Raw genomic sequence first — 18,965 nt, 5'->3', positions numbered from 1 at the left:
CCTTTATCTATAGAGCTCCAACTTTCAAAAACCTGCAGCCAACCTCGATCTGCAGATTCTGGCAGAAAGGTACAGTCCAAACTTCAATATACTGCCTCTACCACTTTCCTGAAGCCACAGCCTACACTTGAAGCCTCTGCAGATTCTGCCATCAACCTGCAGCCTCTGCCTGCATATTCTGGTAGAAAGCTAAAGCAGCTGCTAGCAACCTACAGCTGCTGTCCCCATCTACAGAATCTGCCAGAACCTGGTGTCATTGCCACCATCTGCAGATTCTGCCAGAAAGCTGCAGCCTGAACTTCCACCTACAACTTCTGCCAGCAACCTACAGCTGCTGCATCAGCCTGAAGAGTCTGGTATAAAGCTGCAGCCAAAATCTCAACCTACAGACTTTGTCAGCAGGCTGCTGCATTGATGTCCACCTACCCCTCCATTTGCCTAAGCCACAGCTGCAGCCTTATAATTATTATGATAATGATGGAAACTTGTATGTTATATTATCCTGGACTGGAAGGATCCCCTGAGTCCTTCCAGGTCTGCAGGAGTGACGTAGGCACTGCTGTTTTCTCTCAGCCACCGCTTCACCTGCACTGCAGCTGTACTGACTGAACTTGGATAGAAACTGTTATTTATCGGATTATTATACTGTTACTATTGTTTTTTATTAGAGATGTATACTTTCCTAACATTGTGAGTCAGTAAAAAAAACTCAAAATATTTCAGTTTCAGTTTGATCGTATATGATCAGGAGTCAGATGATCAGGCTAAATTCTGATATAGGTATAGTCAAGTACGTGACATCACCGTTATCCAAATGAGCCCCGCCCACTGCAAACCAGTGAGATTAGCACAGAGAAATAAAATAATAAAAATAAAATCCAGAAGTCTTCCGTTTAAAATAAACACAACTGCTCTGACCTCAGCAGAGAACATGTTCATGCAGGTCCAAATCATTTCTAATGAGAAGCAATTTGAGAAAATCGGTTTTCAGGCCCTTTCATTTGAACAAAAAGCTAACCCTACCATCACTGTGAGTAATGCACTGACAGAAAAACAAAATATTTCTCATATGAAATGACCAAAACTGTTTTTTTGTCAGATCAGTGTTCATCCAAATTGGACCTTATAACTCAAGCAAGAAGCTGAGTGATAAAATCGGTTTTCATAGCTTTTAATAGAAGTAGACAGGGCTGATTGAAAGAAACTACAGTAGCGACACCTGAAAAAGGAAGTTCCACCTTTTCATCACAACATATTTTCTGCAGTACTTCACAGGTTGATGGTATACAACAACGTGAACATGTATCCTCAGAATGAAATGTTCCCTCACAGTGATAATGCATGTCTGATTTCAGGCTTAGGCTTCTGTAGGGATGTTCCGTGTGTTGCTCACCGCCATCAAAAAGCATGCTTCTCTTTAATTTAAATATTATGAAGATATACATGAGGAGAACTATAACTGTCCACTGAAACCCTAAAAATTACTTGTGGGAAAAAACAGCAACAAAGGCAGCTTTAGGCACGTCAACATTGGCATCACTGCTCTCTCTACTTTATGACACCTGCAACAAATCTACACACCACCAGGAATACAAATAAAACATTCAAAGAAACTTAAATGTTTATCCAAAACACAAAGCTAAATAAAATAAAGTTCCAAATAAAAAAATGTAATTATTTATGCATGAAGAAATGAATCTGAATTAAAGAAATTGAAATTAATTTTAACCACACCTTGTGAGACAAATCAAAGATATAAAAGTCTTTGTGAGGACACTTGATTCATGTGCTGCAATTCCACATTTAGCGTGTTTCTTCCATTTCTCCCTGTTACTTCCAAAGCAGAGAAACAGCAACACTGATCCAGAGACAGTATGATATGCCCAAAGTGTGCCCTCCAGTGGATGTTGTGCTGACTGCAGCTGTAGTCGCAGGGGTGGCTGTAGTAGATTCTCGAGCCTGACCCCCACAAGTGCCCACATTTCCTACTCTGTCCACAACTGCCAGCTCTACACTCTGTGCACAGCAGGAGGCGCTGTAGGTAGCCACTGTAATGTTCTCGCCCCCTGCTCCATCCACTGTGCTGGTGTTGAGGGTGCCGTTCCCTTGGCGGACGGTGACGCTCTCGATGCCGGTTCCATTGATGCCATCGGTGAGATTAGCAACAAACTTCCACTGGGAGGAAGCACAGAGAGACGAAGAGGACGGACAGCTGGTTGATGAGCTGACCACCTGACACACTGGGCGGGAAATATCTGTCACCTGGAGACATGGAAACAGGAAACACTTTAAAAGTCATCAGGAAGAATGATTAACATTTTCCTATTTTCCTAACCATCAACTTCCTGCTTCCTTTAATTCCAGGACCTGAGTTCCTCTCTTACCTTGGAAGAAACAGAAAACCTGAGGACAGCGTAGTTGGTGTCAGTAGCAGCAGCGTTTTCTGCCTCGATGGTGAGGGTCACATCTGTTCCTGATGTAGCGCTGGCTGGCACTGTTAAGGTCACGGTGGCGTTGGCTTTGCCCCCACTGCCCGCTGCCACTGTGACGGTGCTGGGTGAAGCTGAAGGATAGCTGCGGTCATTGTTGGCTCGCACTGTGAACGAGCCGGTTGCAGAGTTGTTAACGACTCCGTTGGAGGTTGTGGTGACTGTGAAGGGGATGGAGATGGTTGAGCCGGGTTCTATGTTGGAGTTGTTGGCTTGGGCCTGAAAAAGTGAGGGGAAAGTTGGGGAGAAACGGGGTAAATCGTATCTTTTTGTATTGTGTGTAATTATATTTTGATGGGTGCTTGCAGCCCTGAGTGGAAAGAAGCACGGATGAAAGGAGGTCAGAAAGTAGCCGATTATGGCAGACCAAAACAAGATTAAGTCAATAGGCTAATGCAATCCTGTGTCTGGACGAGTTTGTCTTGTTACAGTATTTCCAATCAACCAAAAAATAATCTATAAACATCCCATCAGCAGATGTGAAGTCCATTAAAATCAGGATTATTTAAATCCTAAATGCTGAAGCAAAGCGAAGAGCCACTTTACTGCGACAGAAAACCAAAGGTGATGGAGCTCACAGTGACAGATATGCTTGAGGTCTTGATCTGAGTGGGGGCCTGCCTCTGGAAGCCGCTTTGCGTGGACCTGGAGGAGGAGCTGCTGTCCTCTCCTCTCAGGCGAACCGCAAAGTCACCTGCAGGGACTCCACTGAATGTCACCAGGAAGTTGCCACTTCCCACCGCCTGTAGGGGGCAGAACAAGGGAGACAAAGTTCGTCAAGGGGTAGACAGTAACATGAGCTGGTCGGCTCAGAGTTTGACTGCTAGCTGCAGTTTTCTGTATTATTTATCTGCGAGGTCATTGCTTTGCACAGAATATTGTAAAAGTCTACAGCATTTCAAGTCATTTCTCTGTTGCAGCCCTGCTTTGTAATTAGACTGATCAAACACGCCTGTTGCATTATGCAACGCCACGAATGATCCAAACTTCCTTTAATGCTTTGTTTTGAAATAAGTGAGAGAGATTAAATGACTACAATAGAGATTTAGTGTTGGATCACTGCCAACAAAGCTTATCTAGGTTCATGTTTCCTACATTCAAGGCAGCAAGTGCTTCCAATTCATTCCAACACTCGCTGAAAATCTATTTTTAGAGACAAGAAACATGCTCCCAGCAGTAAATGCACCTCACTAACCAACTTCGCCAAAAAAACTAAGTAATCATAACATGAAAATGCAAATCATAGGACTATTTTTAGACTCTCTAGTGGAGCATCCAGGGACACTGTAGATGTGAGATATTAGGGTCAGCTCAGTGACAACCAATGGCTTCCTTCAAGGCAACAAACATAAAATCTCGTTTTAATGTTTTTGTTTGGGGAGCTGAAAAGTACAGTGTACACTTTAGCTCCTGGGTGTGTGATACAGTATGATGACATGCCTGCAGCGATCCGTTGACCTCTGTTGGCCCTGAGCTGTCAAACAGAGTGACCTCTGTGACCTTTACTGTGTCACTTCCTGTCACAGAGACCAAGAGGCTGGCATTACCACCTGAAAGTTTTGACAAGAGAGGAAGGGAAACTAGATGAGTATCACTGTAACAGCTCCCGAGATGAGATGTGAACATTATGTCCATAACCCTAAGAATATTGAGAAGCTCGTGATGAGACAGATTAGTTTGGGTTGATGTGCTGGACTGTTTGGTACTTTTCTTTGAAAGGACAGTGAGAAAACAAACAAACATGGATGATTATGTGTGCAGCACCACGAGAAAACGGTAAAAAGTCTGACCTGAAAGAGGACGTCCCTCCTTTAGACTGAAGTCCCCATGAGCTCCTTCATGAGCTTCAACAAGGTTATAAATGAAGTTCACTGAACTTTGACCTGATGTACACACACACACACAACCATTTACAATTGCAAACAAAACTACAGACAGCAAACATGCTTTTGCAATTTCTTCTCATGTAACTCTCACTGCCTGTCGGTGACCTCCTTAACAGTACTGACCTGTGACCTTAACAGAGTAGGGACTACTAGAGGCAACACTGATTTCCCATGATCCTGTTTGATTGTCAGTGTTGAGGCTCAAACGACGCAGGTTTCCTGCTGTGGTGAAGGATGCCAGAGGACCACTGGACTGACTGGAACTCTGAGATACACCTAGAAGAGAGCGAGACACTGTTAAAACACTACTAAAACAATACTGTTGTCTGTCAGCACAGACAAATGTAATGTTTCTGGCAGCTGATGAAGGGAGAAAGATGCCGCTCCCTCTACGGATATAAAGAGCTCATTCTAAGGTAACGAAAACACAACGATCCTTATGTTACCATTATACACTCATGAAAACATACTATTCTCCATTTCTGCCATATTCTGCTAATAGATGCATCTAAATCTTATGCTTTTTAACCTGAGAGACAGATGCAGTAACAACACCTTTGGAGCTGGTGAGATTGAAGGTAAGAGATGGGGCTCCTGTGATGTAGGCAGTCATGTTCCTTAAAGAACCATCAACGGTAAATGTGAAATTATCAGGCCTGCCCGGATTCCTCACCACCTGAAAAACTGTCACCTGACAGAAGAGGGAACAGAAACTGCATATTTATACAGCACGGTAACATCTTCATTCAGGTATGTTTGCCTTGTTCGATGTCTCACCACAGCACTGGCTGATGAGTCCTCTATTACACTTGTAGCCAGAGAGAGGTCGGACTTGGTGACTTCAATGGATTGACCTCCAGAGGCTCGGGCTAGGTCACGGTACAGCTGGGCGTCCGATTGGCTCATTGAGCGTGGACTCGTACCCTGAAGGCTTCTGCGGCGCCGTCGACTGGCCAGGACGTCTGTCAACATAAAAGTTACCTGAAAGTACAGGGAGAGAAAAAAATGCTCATGAAGGCTATATTATAATTTCTTTATGGAATGTGTTGACATTAAAGAGCGAGGATGGTAAATAGTCACCTCTTACCACTGACTTGGTGCTCTCTATGAGGGCAGTGATGGTGCTTTTCAGATGAGCATCTTTAGCTGGAGCGTCAGTGAAGACAAAGATCTCAGAGGAGGGTGGAGCAGCAGTCAGGGCAAGCTGGCATTTTAATAGACCACAAGAATAGGAGGTGTTATTTATCAAAAATGGTCTTGAATGAAAAAAAAAAGTTGATAAACTGAAAGTTGATAGACTTCAACAGGAATCGTCTCATGACATGATGATAATGTTGTTTTACAAAACTTTGCTGCCCAAATGCTGATTCCAAGAAAAGAAAACAGTGGAAAACACTGTCGTCAACACCTGCAGTCCAGACAAGCACAACTCCGGGATGTCTCCTCCTCCGCTTGCAGTCAGTTTGTTGATGCGGTCTTTGAAGACATCTGCGTTGGTCGTCATAGTCAACGGTCCAAAACCTGGATAGAGAAATGATAAGCGATGCCTCTCACTGTCACTCGCCTGATTATAAATCCTGCTTCGATCACTGGGGCTAAAGTACTCACTCACAATTTGCTATTATAGAAAAAACATGCAGGTTTGGTACTTTCTGTTCATGCTCACAGTAGAATACGGTCTTCTTTCATTGAAAGATGAAGTCTTCACTCATAAACTACAACTACATCTGTACCTGGGTCGTTGAAAGGCACCAGTATGTAGGCAGAGGGCTCCTGCTCCGTCCCCCTCTTACGGTCAATGATGTCAAAGGAAACTCTCTTAGCCTCACTTATGTCGTCGCTCATGCTGCCTGTGGTGTCAATGACGAAACACAGCACAGAGGACTGGGAGAGGCCCATCAATCTGCAGGAAGACGTGAGAGACACAACACAATTCCTTATCCTGCTCAGCATTGGTAATTTATCTGTCAGTGATTATCATTTGATCTTGTGCAAGGTGAATAACTAAAGATGGCTAAATGCAAGGCGACTGCCCAAGCAACAGGATCATGAAATGATCCAGCACAGAAACTAGGCCTGGATATCTATGATGAAAGATGAAGCATGGATACATCTTCACCGTTGGGATAATTTTTCATCTTATAGTAGACTTTATTTGCCTTGTGTAGGGTCACATACCGCAGGAAGTTCTTGTCTCCGGTAGCTACTCTGATGTCCTCCAGTAGCTCCATAGTGGCATTGACAGCCAGATCAGCTGCTTTGTGGTGAAGTGAGCCATGGCTGGATCCAGTGTCGTCCTTACTGATGCCCCCCACCGGGTCCTGTTTGCTTGTCTTGTCAAATGATCCACCGTGGCTGCATTTACCTTGGACCAGTGAGCAAATGTTTTTCATGTCACCGACACATCCTCACAAAATACTAATAGACGAACAAGACAAAAATGCAGATGATCCTTTAAAAGCTACCCGCAGGTTTGGATGAGGAGAAGATGTTGAAGTAGCCTGAGGTGAGGAGCCCCTGCTGCAGCAGCTCGGGCAGAAGGTTGTCTGCACAGTTCCCTCCTGTACAGCTTCTGCAGGTCGGAGTGTTTGGGCCTGCAGCAAATTCAACAACAAAAACCAAACCTGGTGTGGTTAATTCAAATATGGGACAACACATCTACACATTACGCTACTTCAAACAAGACACAAATATCTCTATGTGTGCTAATAATTGTAATCAAACCCGGTATGAATAATTATTATTTCATGTTTCTATTAGTGGATTAACTGTGATGATCGCTGATTTAATCACTAATTGATTAAGTTTAAATTGTAGACATTCCTCTTCAATGGGCAGAGCAACTGTGAATAATAGACTTTGTGAATTACAATGTGGTTTAGTTTTAAAAAGACAAACTAAAAGGTGTAATGTGTGGACACTAAGCAGGAGGCATGTGTGTTGAGTCAAACATGCCAAAATATTGGGTAACAATGCCCCCATTTTCATGCCTGGCTTTGTGTGTGTATGTACGCATGTACTGTGAAGTCTTTATGAGTCACGTCAAGGTGGATGTTTGTCCGCTGACAGACGGCAGATAAACTCACAATGTGCCTAGTGTGATTTCTCACTCAAGCATGTGCAGCCAGCATGGCTGAGCAGCAATCTTGTGGACGTGAGGCAGCAGCATCCTACCTGCCAGGTTCTCGAGAGGTTGGTCTGGTCTGATCAGAGCGCTGTAAGGAGCTTTGTTCCCCAGCTCCACCCAGTTACTATGGCTGTAGAAGTCCTTCAGATACACAATATGAGACATTGTTTACCACACCACCGTTGCTTGTTGTTTTGATCACGCCTGTCACCTCAATAACGGCACACAAACTCAGGAACAATAATCATCGTCCTCACCTGTAGGGTATGACAGACTCGTCCAAGAGTCCACCTCCCTGCGATGAAGCTCTCCAGCTTCACACTGGCCTTCACGGCAGACACGCCTCAACGGGAGAAGGGAGAACGGAGAGAGTTATGTACAAACTGAAGCTGCACTATGAAACTATAAAACATACTCGTCCGCAAAACCTGAATCAAGACACGCAGCTGATGTGAAAAATGATTTCCTCACTGTGTCTCGTTGAAATGCAGTAAAGCCTCCCTGACTGCCCAAGAGTAAAAGAGTGCAAGGGACTCACTACACCTGGCTCTAAGTGGAGGATCACCATAGATGCATCCTTTGTGGTGAAGTCACACCATCACTTTTTTTTTTGCCATTTGGCAACACCAGCTGGCTAGATTGTCTTGTGCCATGTAGATTTTGTAATTCACCTCCACTGAGCCTGATTTTTTTGCTTTCCTAAACGACTTCCTGAGTTATGGAACTCTTACAGAAATAATGTGACATCTAAAATAAAAATGAAAGAAATACATACAGTATGCTTTTGATATGTTTTATATGTTTCTTTTGTAGGAAAGCAATGCTTGATGTGCACCTGCCGTGATGATATCACGCCCTCCCTGGAAGGTCTCGTCATCAAAGTGGTGCTCCTCGCTCAGTGCAAAAGCCACGTCCACCTTAGCGTTGCTGAAATACATGTTTGCAATGGAAGTTCGGAACATGACAGTTGAGACGAGAGAGGTGGAGGTACCTGCAGAGGAACAGGCCCTTTGCACCCTGGCAACGGTCAGGCTGTCGTCAATCTGGGGACAAAGACATGACAAATGGCTGCATGCTTGGAAACCTAGGTTTAAAACACTAATTCTGTGTTCTCATGACTTGTATAGTTTTGAACTTAACACTGATTATTAGAGTATTAAATAGTATTAAATATCAGTTGTAGAGCTTAATATCTTAACCCCATCTTCCAGGGGAAACGTTACACAAAACTGGCCCCATATTATACAATAGAAATAAATATTATGTATTCTAGATATTGTTACGTGCCACAGTGATCTGTTTCTCAGCTTCAGCGTGGTTTTCCAACTCACAGTCAGGCTGAAGTCCCTTCCCTCAGAGGCAGCGATGTCTCGGCAGACCTCAGCCGTCTTCCTGAGGACCGCCCTCTGTGTGATGTCACGGTGAGTGGTGGAGTTCCCATCAAATGAGAAGAGGGGTTGGAAGCTGTGAATGAAGCCTGGCAGGGAGAGGACCACCACCACCAGGAACATGACTGTGTGTCTGGCAGCCACGATGGAGGATGACGAAGTTGGAAGAAGGAGAAATCTGGATGGATACCGTCTCTGAACCTGCCTCGACTCCTCTCTCGGCCTGTTTTCAACTCTTCCCTTCACTAGCTCACTTTTTGTACTGCTTTTACCAGCACCAAAAATCAGCTGAACAGAAGCGGGGGACTGTTGGTCATCTGTAGTAGCTCCCCCACAATGGGTTGCCACAAACAGAAAACAATGAGGTCAGGCACAGAGACGGTTACTGGAGGTGAACCAGGAGTAACGAGGCAACAAGTGGCAAGTGAAAACACCTGAGGAGGAAAGAGAAAGAGAAAATCAGCACAGACAGAAAGACAGGGGGTAATAAAACTGGCAGATGTTCAAAATTCTACAACACAACAGAGAAATGACATGGACCAAACAGATGGCATTAATGCTGCATACTATCCTGAGAGAACACTCAAAATGAGATGATTTTCTTCTAAGATTTTTAAACGCTGGCACACTTGCTTGTGAGGTTTCAGGGCTGGCGTAGATGCTAAGTCAAATATAGGAATCTCTGCTTCTAAAGCTTCAAGATAATCCCCAAGAATATAAGATCAAGAGCAACTCATGTGCTATTTAAACAGTTTCAAATCAATGTTTAACCTAATTCAAAAGACAACCCTTATATAGAAAAAAAAGAGAAAAATACTAATATTACCACACAGAACTTTAATTATGGCACTAATGCTATTAAGATAAAACAAGTACAAATGGTACAGTGTGTAAGACTACGACTATAATATACAGTACAATACATACATACATATACAATATACAGAAGGTTCAAATAGGTTTTACACACTCTTACCTGTGTGTACTCTCGCTCTTCAGCAGTCCAGCCTTATTCTGATTAAAGCTTCAGTATTACCGTGTCAGCATTCCGTGTTTATTCTCAGGTAGACTGTACGTGTGTAGACCTGCGTCCTTTCTGCGTTATCTGAAAACTTCAAGAGTGTGTGTGAGTGTGTGTGCTGAGAGACAGCAAGTGCGTGACCTCATTCCTCCCCCCCGAACAGTTACGGCTGATTGAGCTGATGAATAGAATTTCACACACATACACACACACATTTCTTTTTGCGTGTGCGTCGTGTTTGAGGGAGAACATGGGTGTGAGTGTGCTTTCCATCGTATGTCATGCCTCCCTTTACAAATTAGATTCTTTTTCATCAAGCCCAGATCCGTGTGACAGGACCCATCCATCCATCTGTCCCTATCAGATGGATGTCTCTCTCTTTCACATGGCTAAATCATACAGGCAAACTGTTCACATCGATAGGCAATGTGTGTTTCCAGTTAAAGGAACAGTGCAACACGTTTGTGTGTCCAGTATGGAGCAGGAGTCATGTTTAGTCTTAGCATAAAGATCAGAAGCAGAGGGACACACAGTTTGGCTTTCTCCAAAACTCCAAAACACGCCTACCAACACAAACTTCACACAAACCTAAGTCGCTGTATAATTTGTTTGGATACTCTGCACTCCAACAGAAATATAAAACTTCACTCTTGTGCAGGATCTCCTGGAGCACAGGTTGAGGTTAAGCATGTTTGGTGGACAACACATTTCTTCTGCATGGCAAAAATCTTGGAAAACCACTGTAAGGACACGACAAAACAAGCAAGATACAATGTTTTAATTAGTGAATTTTGGAGGTGTCCATCTTTTTTTTTTTTTTAATTTTGGACAGAATATCTGATAGAAGATACATCATCATCAGCAAGTCAGTCAGGCTGATATCTGTCATGCATGCAACCTCCCACATAAACACACACACACACACACACACACACACACACACGCATATTTTAAAACTGTAAGTCACACAGACAGACCCTCCCTAGCTGAGACATGCAGTTCTCAGGAAATAGCCTTTACCCTCCTCTGGCCACTCTTAAGGCACTTTGTTCATAGATGGAGATTTACAAATGAGGACACATGTGACCGAACTTCTTAAGCCAATAAGAGGACAGGTCATTTTTTCCATGTTTCCATGCACATTAGCACCTCAGGAGGAGCGCAGGTAAGAATCTTGTCACACAGCGCCACAGCGTCAACTTCCAAAATCCTGCTCACAACACACTGTGAGTAACTGTGCACCACCTAAAACAACACAGTTAAGAAGATAAACTTTGCTGTCTTTCACCTCCTCACTCCCTCTATGAGTTTGTTGACTTTAAAAGAGCAGAATTTTTCAACTGTATCTCACTGAGTGATTGCGAAATTTCAGAGAAGAATGCGTGTGAGATTGTGACAAAGACGAACTTGTGAAGCAACATTCCTCAGTTTTCAATACACAAGAAAATATGGAAGCCGAGCATTCGCGTAAATGATGTTTTGCCTCACCAGTGGGCCGTGCAGCGCATACAAAACAGGAAACTTAAGGAGCTGATAAAGAGAGCGAGATTCTGTTTTAATTATTTTATCAACTGAATGGTGATAAAGGGGAAACGGACTGCCAGCGGGCCTGAAACTTTCAGCAGTTATGAACAAAGCATTTTATTCCAACCTTAATGTACAGATTGCAAATATGGTATACATTAGCTGGAATGAACAATGATAACAGCACATTCCTCTTTTGCTATGCATGAAGTTTTAAAACACAGAAATGTCAGCCTACCCCAGGCCACAATGGGATTGCTGCCAACTGTAAAGCTCAGAGGACCATTTTTATTTAAAATTAAATCTTTAAATCACAGCTGTAGCAGGAGAATATGTGTCGTTATGCAAAGATACAGCACTGTGAACGGCAGTTTTCTTATTGTTTTCTAACACTTTCACAATAAGACAGGGTAGAGAAAGAGACACAATTATCATACAAGTGATGCTAAAAATTACCCAGAATCCATCCACTGGTAACGCAGATATTGGATGCAGCCTATTGCTCTCCCTATCGTAGACACAGTTTAGGTCGCTCTTCAGTCTGTAGAAGACCTCACACCTCTGTGCATCCGTCTCGATGCCAGTGACTCTGAAAACCTCATATGGGGGAATCAGCACCTGGCTCTCCTGTTTCCAGGCTGAATAATGTGTCACGTCAGCACCAAAACACGTGTGTACTTCAAAACATGAGGCGCTCCCGGTGAGGTTCCACCTGCCAGAGCCTAACATGAAGGCGCTGAACCGGATTAGTCTGTTAGAGACATTTAGATTTAAAAGTGTCTCTGTTCTGTAGTTGGTGGTGAGACATGTCACCTGACTGTGCTTCAGAATCTGAATGGCTTCACTCAGGGAGAAATAAAGGGAGCGGGACTCAAATGTCTCCTTTGGCTGTATTCTAGCACTCTCTGCAGTGTCGGGGTCCGGCTGGACATGCTGCAGTATCATATTAGTGTACATGTATATAACAATTGAATGATGTTTCTTTATGTAGTCATGTGAAGGCTCTCTCGCTTTTTGCTCTGCGTTCCTCCAGGCTTGACTGAAGTTTGTGCTGGAGTCCCACATCTGCATTATGGCTTCATCAGGCACAACCGTAGCTTTGGATGTGCAGTCTTCATCAGTGTCATCATTCAGTTCATAAGGCAGATCCTGAATAGAAAGGAGAAACATGCTGTTCAGTATTTATCCACTAGATGGAAGCATACACTTAGTGAACAGTATTAAGCTGGAACCTCTGCTGCATAGGCCGCATTTTCCTTGAAATACAACGACAGATCATATCTTTGACAGTGCATACTTAACAATCAGGAAAGTGTTCTTACATACTCCATAACTCCATTTATATTAGGGTTAAAATTTTCTTTTATGTCAATATGCAGTAAAATAATAAGCTTTAAATACCTCTCCAACAATATCCTGCCAGCTGAGTGCCACATATATGACAGCACACACCAGCAGTCCCACCAGTAGAACAAGAGAAGTGACGGCACACGCAGTTACAGTTTTTCTCTTCCGTGAAGGCATAGTGCATCTGGAACAGAGGAAATCTGTCACACATATCATTGTTTCTGGGATCAAGAGGAGCAACCCCTACAGTGCCTGGATGGGGGCAATAATATGTCCATAATGTGAGGTTGCACAGGTCAGACCCAATAGTCGTGTGATGGCAGGGATACCTGCACTGTTCACTGATATCTGATTTAAGTTTAAACTTGTAAACTATTGTCTACATGCTTTCAGTTAGCCTCACTTCTTGTATGTGCCACATTTCCTCACTAGGAGGATCACAAATGGGAAATGCATCAAGGGAGAGTGAGTGAAGCGACTCTGAATGCTGGTGTTTTGCATGCTTTTGGCTCTCCTGATGGCGAATGAGTCACTTACACACCTCTGTATCTACCTGGCCAGGTGGCGCTCTTATCAACAACAACCTGCAGTGCCCCTGAAGGGCTCAAGTACAATATTAAACATACATGTTTCCATGTGATGTATTGTACAAGAGTTACTTTGAAGCAAACTTTCAACTGAATCTTAACAGTACAATTTACTTGAAGGGATTGTGACTCTCCCTGTAAAATTCACAGTAGCTCGACTGTATAAAGCCAGTTGATCTAAATACAAATGAAGACGTGGCTTTGCATATGAATGTCATGTTGTCCTTCCCTATAGACTCTTGACTGCAGTAAACTTTTGACAATTTGATGTGTGTGTGTGCAGAAAGTACATTTTAAAAAGCTATATGCTGTAAATGCTTTTGTAACTTACCACATTATGAACAGCACTTTGGAGAAGTTTTGTCTCATTGCATATCCAGAGTGAAAAATGTCTTCTGTTTTACTCAGTGCTTTTGGTGTTACGCACCTAAGTGACTTGCCCTTGTTTGTGTTTGCCCGCGCAAGCTGCCAAACTGGATTTGCAAGTGTTACCACATGTTGAACCTCCCGTCTGGCAATGCAAGCCCTGAAATGACAGCGAGAACTGCATTCACACACACAAGTGGCGTCTCATGAAACACTATTTAAACAGTTCAAGATAGAGTCCTTATTAGCTGTGATGCCTTTGGGCAAAGTGTAGAAGAATGTTTGTGTGGTTGTTCCTGTAAATCCTGTGAGCTGTGATTTCCTTGCAGGACAGCAACACCATTGCACCTCTTCCCTCAGAGGAATATCATGCTGCTGTTGAAAGCACCTGGCAGGGGAAAGGTAAGCCAAATTTCATACGTTAGCGAATTCAGGAAATATTGTGTGTCACCTGATTATCGCTTATATCATACATTTCTTGCTTTTTAGAGCCATTTTTTGTTTAAAGAGGTATCTTTCTTGTTAGTAAGATATGAAGTTTGGCAAAGGACTGGCGTGTCAGCTGAAGTCAGTCAGAAACTGGGCAGCCCTTGGTGTGTTGTTGACGGTGGCGCTCCTGTTGTATCATGACCCATTTCTACTACTCTGGTGGCCTCAGAGACCTGCTGAGGTGGGATAACACTTCTTTCTTTCACATGCACCAAAAACATGCATTTTAGCAACACTGACAATATCCAATCAACACTGAATATTCCAAACCGTGTGTTATTTGTTGATTTTGCTCACTGTAGCTGTTTCTCATCTGCCCCTGCAGAAACCTAAGAGTGTTGGTTTACCTCTGGATATGGCAACAGATTCCATTGATGACATGTATGATGGTTGCCGACGTGAAACAGCCTCTGTGATCGACCTGTTTGGCGTGTTCGAGTGGCACTTCAACAGAAACTTCAGTTTGGCCTGGGCTTCAGCTGAAAGGAATGCAAAGAAACCTGTGCACGAGAACCTGCAAGAAGACCATGCTACAGTGATGTACATGTACACAAGCTTCAAAAATATCCAACAAGATTTCAACAAAGCAGTGAAAACGGGGAAAGACAAGTACAGCACGTACAGATTTAAGTTCCACTATTTCTACTTTTACCTGACTGATGCCATTCAAGCTCTGCGTCACAATCAGACATCGTGCAGAACCACCTATCACAGGACACGGACACTGTTTGATGTCACCATCAATACCAGCATGCGTTTCGGTGCTTTCACCTGGGTAGCGTCAGGCAAGCAGTCCTTTGATTTTAATGGCAATGTGTCTTGTTTTGAGATCCAGACATGCTTTGGCGCTGATATAACATATTACTCTGCTACAAAACAAATTGGACAGGTGCTGATTCCTCCCTATGAGGTCTTCCAAATCACGGATGTACTGACAAATGAGCCATGGTGCAAAGTAGTCTACAAGCTGCAGAGCACCAAAATGCCAATGACGGATTTAAATTGCAAATTGAATCAAAGGAATATAAAAACGTATATTGAAGCGGTTTCAACACAGTGGCAGGCGAGCAGCATTTGGATGATGTCAGCATGCATAATTCTGTTGGTTGTCATTTCTTTAGTTCTTGTAAAGCGCAGGCAGAGGTGTTTTGTGGCTGCTGTGCTTGGTACTCTGCTGGTGGTGATGACGACTCTGGTGATGTTGGGAGTCAGCCTCACAGCGGAGTGATGATATGGTAATGGGTGTCAGTCATTGAGATAATTCAGAAATGTATTTTTTGAAAGTTATGGAGGTATGAAAATGTTTCCTTCGCTCAGTTTTCAGAGGCTATACTTTGCACAATAAATAAAACAAACAAACAAAAAAACCCCAACAACTCACAATTCATGTGTCATTGATTATTTTATAAAATCATGAGTTCCAACATGGTACCTCTGTATAGAAAAGTATCCAAAAAGAGGTCAAAGCAGAATAAAGCCTAAAGCAGTTAAAGGGGTGATTTAATTGGATTCTGATGCGCTGCCTACACACACTGGCTTTATGGTATGAAAAGTAGCTCATTATTTCAACATATTTACACAAACTGCACCACTGTATGCCATAATAATAATACATGATATATAAAGTTATCCTCGGTGAAAAATGTATCAGTATTATTTAAGCTTTTAAAACAAAATGACATTAATGAACACTATTTTGTGCAATTGTTCTCATTTTTATTAAGGACACAAAAAGCAGTTTTGGTAAGCGCATCATAGACTCACCATGGACTCTCTCTGCATGTGTCTGTGTAGCGTGCTTTTCTGTTTATCTGCACTGCCTCTGTTTTGTACAGCAAACAGCCCTGTGTATCATGACATATATTAATATAAATTATAAAAAATAATTAGACTTGTGTTTATAAAGAAAATGACACATTTTGAGGCAGTGGGTTTGTCAAAAGAAATGACACTGCATGAACACTGATTATTTCCATGAGACTGACTTGAATGTTTGTGAGTCATAAATTCCTTAAAAAAAAACAAAAAAAACAACCTTTTCCAACAATGGAAATTTGAGAGGTGGTTATAATTGAAACACTGTTGTTATACCATTGGTCATTCCCAGAGGTACAGACCTGTATCATTCATTCTAATCAAAGATGAATGACTTGTCTGGGTTGTCGTCATGAAGGTTAAAACCTTTGATTGGAATGACCTGCAGCTGCTGCAGACGGGCAGGAGCTCAGCTTAACAATTAACCTGCAAGTCACCAGAGTAGCGCTGCACCATGTGAGAACTGAGCTGTGGTAAGTCAATAAAAGTCTTCATTTCCTACCTGTTTGATCCATCCAAACCAGTTTTACACAATTACTGTTACACTGACATCACTCGGTAAGGTTAGAGGAAGCCAGTAGATTCAAGTAAGATAACTGGAAATTGAGTGAATTGCACAGAACAAATGTACCACCTGACAGAGATTTGTGTGCAGGGGTCTGTGCTGCTGGAAGATGGCAATGATGACAGTTTGGGCAACACTGCTAATGACATATGGAGCCTCTGTAGGAACTGCTAAGGTAATGCTGCTGGGAAGCTTTCTGAACTGTGGACAGCATCTGTTAGAAGCAACAAGTAAGATTTCTATTATTTTTTTTCTCGCTGTACTCGAAGCTCGGGGAGTCGGAGAGAGAGGCCCTGATTCCCCCTTACGAGGTCTTTAAAGTCACCAGGATAGAGAGGAGGTCTGAGCAGAAGAGTCTTCCATGTGAGGTGGTCTACAAAGTGAAAAGCACAGGAAAAACTCTTTCCAACATGAATTGTGCTCTTTTCTGAAACAGGCCGGTCACACACATTTAACATGAAATTTGAAGTTAAAAAGATAATATACTGGGCAACACCAGATTAATGATTTTGACTTGTCTGTTGACTCGTCATTTACATATCTGTGACTACAGCGGTGTTGTTTTAGTGGTATCTGTCTGCAACTGGATAAACTGGGTGCATTAAAGGAAAACAGTTGTCCTATAATCCTGTCAGAATTGTCAAACTGTATATAAAAAATGAAATTTTACCAGGTTGTGTCTAATGCTTTTTTTTTTTTTTTTTTGCATGCATGCATGCATAATAATGCTAAATCACAGACATGAAAACACATGAGTACTGGCTAAATGACCTGAATCTGAAGAGCTCCAACTTGTGATTGGATAGTCCAAACCTGTTCAAACAAGGTGTGGGAGGTAGTGAACCTGCTTAAATGTTGTGAGCCTCCAGCTGCTCGCTGATCTCCTCCCGCCCCTCTGCTTGCATTATGAGGCCGTGTCAGAGGAAGTTGCAGAAGCTTGTGTTAAGCTGATAGAGGTAAAAATTCTTACTTGAATGGACTCAGTAACACAAATGATGAGACATTGTCTAAGTTTGTTTGTTTGTTGAAAATTTTAATTCCTCAACTTTTTTTGTGCTTTTGATGGGCTAACTTTTCACATCTGGATAATAGGGGTAGCTTTAGTTGTACGTTGTACAGTCACGTCTTATCAGTGCCAACCAGCAGAGCTAATATCAATATCAATATTTTCAATCCTTTAAAGTTTTTTCACAACAGTTAGGGCTGTGGCTATATACACTAGTGTGATGGCGCTCACAATGCTCAGTGTAGCAGTGAAACATTTCTGTAGTATTATCTTTGGATCATTTCACTTGCAAATAGCTATGAGAGGAGCTGGAAAATAGCATTATATGTGACCCTGTGCCTTTCTATGTCCGATGAGCTGCTTGCCTTTACACCAAGTCAAAGTGGAGAGTTCAGCTCCCAGAGCTCCCAGCAGCTGTCAGACACACATTCAGTGCACACAAGCCTGAATTTGGGCATCTTCTGACATGATGAAGTATTTTCTGCTGTTATGCCCTGTGTCATAACAAAACCAGACATACAAACATAACCAGAGGCTGTCTGTGAAGATCCTCAGGCATCCAGCTCGTGGTTATCCAAGAAGGGTTGAATCAAGGGCAACTGGACTTGTTTCACCTCTCATCCACAGGGCATCTTCAGTTCTGACTGACTAGTAGGATTTCCCAGGTTTTTAACCTTTGTGGTTATCAAGGTCATTGACACCACTGGATACCAAGGACTGTAATGGCAGTAGTTAAGAATCGTTTGAGTCACATGATGCCAAGAGGAAATGACGGTCAGCAGTTGTTGCACGAGGCCAATTGTGAATACGTGTTGAGGGATGGTTTCTCCTTTTTTATGTAAATTGCCTCTTTCATTCCTCTTTCACACCTTCTGGCCTCACTTTCCAAAATACATACACTGTCGTCCTGGAGTGTCTCTTATCTTTCAGGTGTAGGCAAACTGCTGGGTCTTGACCTGACAAGTTGGCCCTCCTGTGGCGCATCAAGAGTTTAATGGTTGTTTAGTTTCCACGCTATACAGGTCTGTGCACTTCTTACTGCATCCCTGCACTGTATCCCTCAGATGTCTGTAGTCCTTCTCTTGGGCCAGGGTACTTGTTGGTTCACTATGAGCTTGGTGTTGCAGGGTTTCGCTACTGTAACTTCTGCTCCAGTGGGTGGTGAGAACCACAGAGTAAGTATTGGTCTTTGTGTGACAGGGTGCGCTTTATGCTCCAATGGCGGCTCCAGCCCTCCTCAACATGTGTGGTACAGTCCAAAAATGCCAAGCTGCTGTTCCTGACCTCCTCTCATGTGACCTGATGTTGGGTGAAGCAACAAATGCCCTTTCATACATTACTGATCCTGACTTTCA

The 18,965-nt window shown here is 42.9% G+C and overlaps 3 protein-coding genes across 8 annotated transcripts; 1 reads left to right on the top strand and 2 right to left on the bottom strand.

Moving 5' to 3' along the window:
• Positions 1 to 1,155: 1,155 nt before the first annotated feature.
• On the bottom strand, positions 1,156 to 10,001 carry vwa10.2 (von Willebrand factor A domain containing 10, tandem duplicate 2). Of its 2 annotated transcripts, none has more exons than XM_041934410.1 (18): positions 9,867 to 10,001; positions 8,834 to 9,324; positions 8,338 to 8,545; positions 7,760 to 7,845; positions 7,550 to 7,643; positions 6,841 to 6,969; positions 6,554 to 6,740; positions 6,109 to 6,278; positions 5,784 to 5,896; positions 5,463 to 5,579; positions 5,153 to 5,356; positions 4,931 to 5,066; positions 4,499 to 4,651; positions 4,280 to 4,372; positions 3,930 to 4,039; positions 3,068 to 3,232; positions 2,385 to 2,708; positions 1,156 to 2,262 (listed from the first exon to the last, which is right to left on the bottom strand). In XM_041934410.1, exons 2-18 carry the CDS (start codon positions 9,011 to 9,013, stop codon positions 1,831 to 1,833), a joined length of 2,901 nt encoding a protein of 966 aa, XP_041790344.1. In that variant the 5' UTR covers positions 9,014 to 9,324; positions 9,867 to 10,001; the 3' UTR covers positions 1,156 to 1,830. The 2 variants fall into 2 exon arrangements, with proteins under 2 accessions (XP_041790344.1, XP_041790345.1); XM_041934411.1 differs by having other exon boundaries at positions 8,494 to 8,545.
• An 825-nt stretch (positions 10,002 to 10,826) lies between these two features.
• LOC121604788 (ecto-ADP-ribosyltransferase 5-like) lies at positions 10,827 to 14,846 on the bottom strand. Of its 2 annotated transcripts, none has more exons than XM_041934394.1 (3): positions 13,797 to 14,846; positions 12,837 to 12,966; positions 10,827 to 12,584 (listed from the first exon to the last, which is right to left on the bottom strand). In XM_041934394.1, exons 2-3 carry the CDS (start codon positions 12,957 to 12,959, stop codon positions 11,742 to 11,744), a joined length of 966 nt encoding a protein of 321 aa, XP_041790328.1. In that variant the 5' UTR covers positions 12,960 to 12,966; positions 13,797 to 14,846; the 3' UTR covers positions 10,827 to 11,741. The 2 variants fall into 2 exon arrangements, with proteins under 2 accessions (XP_041790328.1, XP_041790327.1); XM_041934393.1 differs by having other exon boundaries at positions 10,828 to 12,584; positions 13,701 to 14,844.
• LOC121604787 (ecto-ADP-ribosyltransferase 4-like) lies at positions 13,862 to 17,035 on the top strand. Of its 4 annotated transcripts, XM_041934391.1 has the most exons (4): positions 13,862 to 14,137; positions 14,262 to 14,405; positions 14,550 to 15,078; positions 16,857 to 17,035. In XM_041934391.1, exons 2-4 carry the CDS (start codon positions 14,268 to 14,270, stop codon positions 17,033 to 17,035), a joined length of 846 nt encoding a protein of 281 aa, XP_041790325.1. In that variant the 5' UTR covers positions 13,862 to 14,137; positions 14,262 to 14,267. The 4 variants fall into 4 exon arrangements, with proteins under 4 accessions (XP_041790325.1, XP_041790323.1, XP_041790324.1 ...); XM_041934389.1 differs by lacking the exon at positions 16,857 to 17,035 and having other exon boundaries at positions 13,872 to 14,137; positions 14,225 to 14,405; positions 14,550 to 15,854; XM_041934390.1 differs by lacking the exon at positions 16,857 to 17,035 and having other exon boundaries at positions 13,873 to 14,137; positions 14,266 to 14,405; positions 14,550 to 15,854.
• The last annotated feature ends 1,930 nt before the right edge of the window (positions 17,036 to 18,965 follow it).

This window comes from Chelmon rostratus, chromosome 3 (assembly GCF_017976325.1).
Source record: "Chelmon rostratus isolate fCheRos1 chromosome 3, fCheRos1.pri, whole genome shotgun sequence".
Classification (NCBI taxonomy): Eukaryota; Metazoa; Chordata; class Actinopteri; order Chaetodontiformes; family Chaetodontidae; genus Chelmon; species Chelmon rostratus.
Note: the sequence above shows the minus strand (reverse complement) of the source record. Positions and strands in the feature narration are given on the sequence as shown.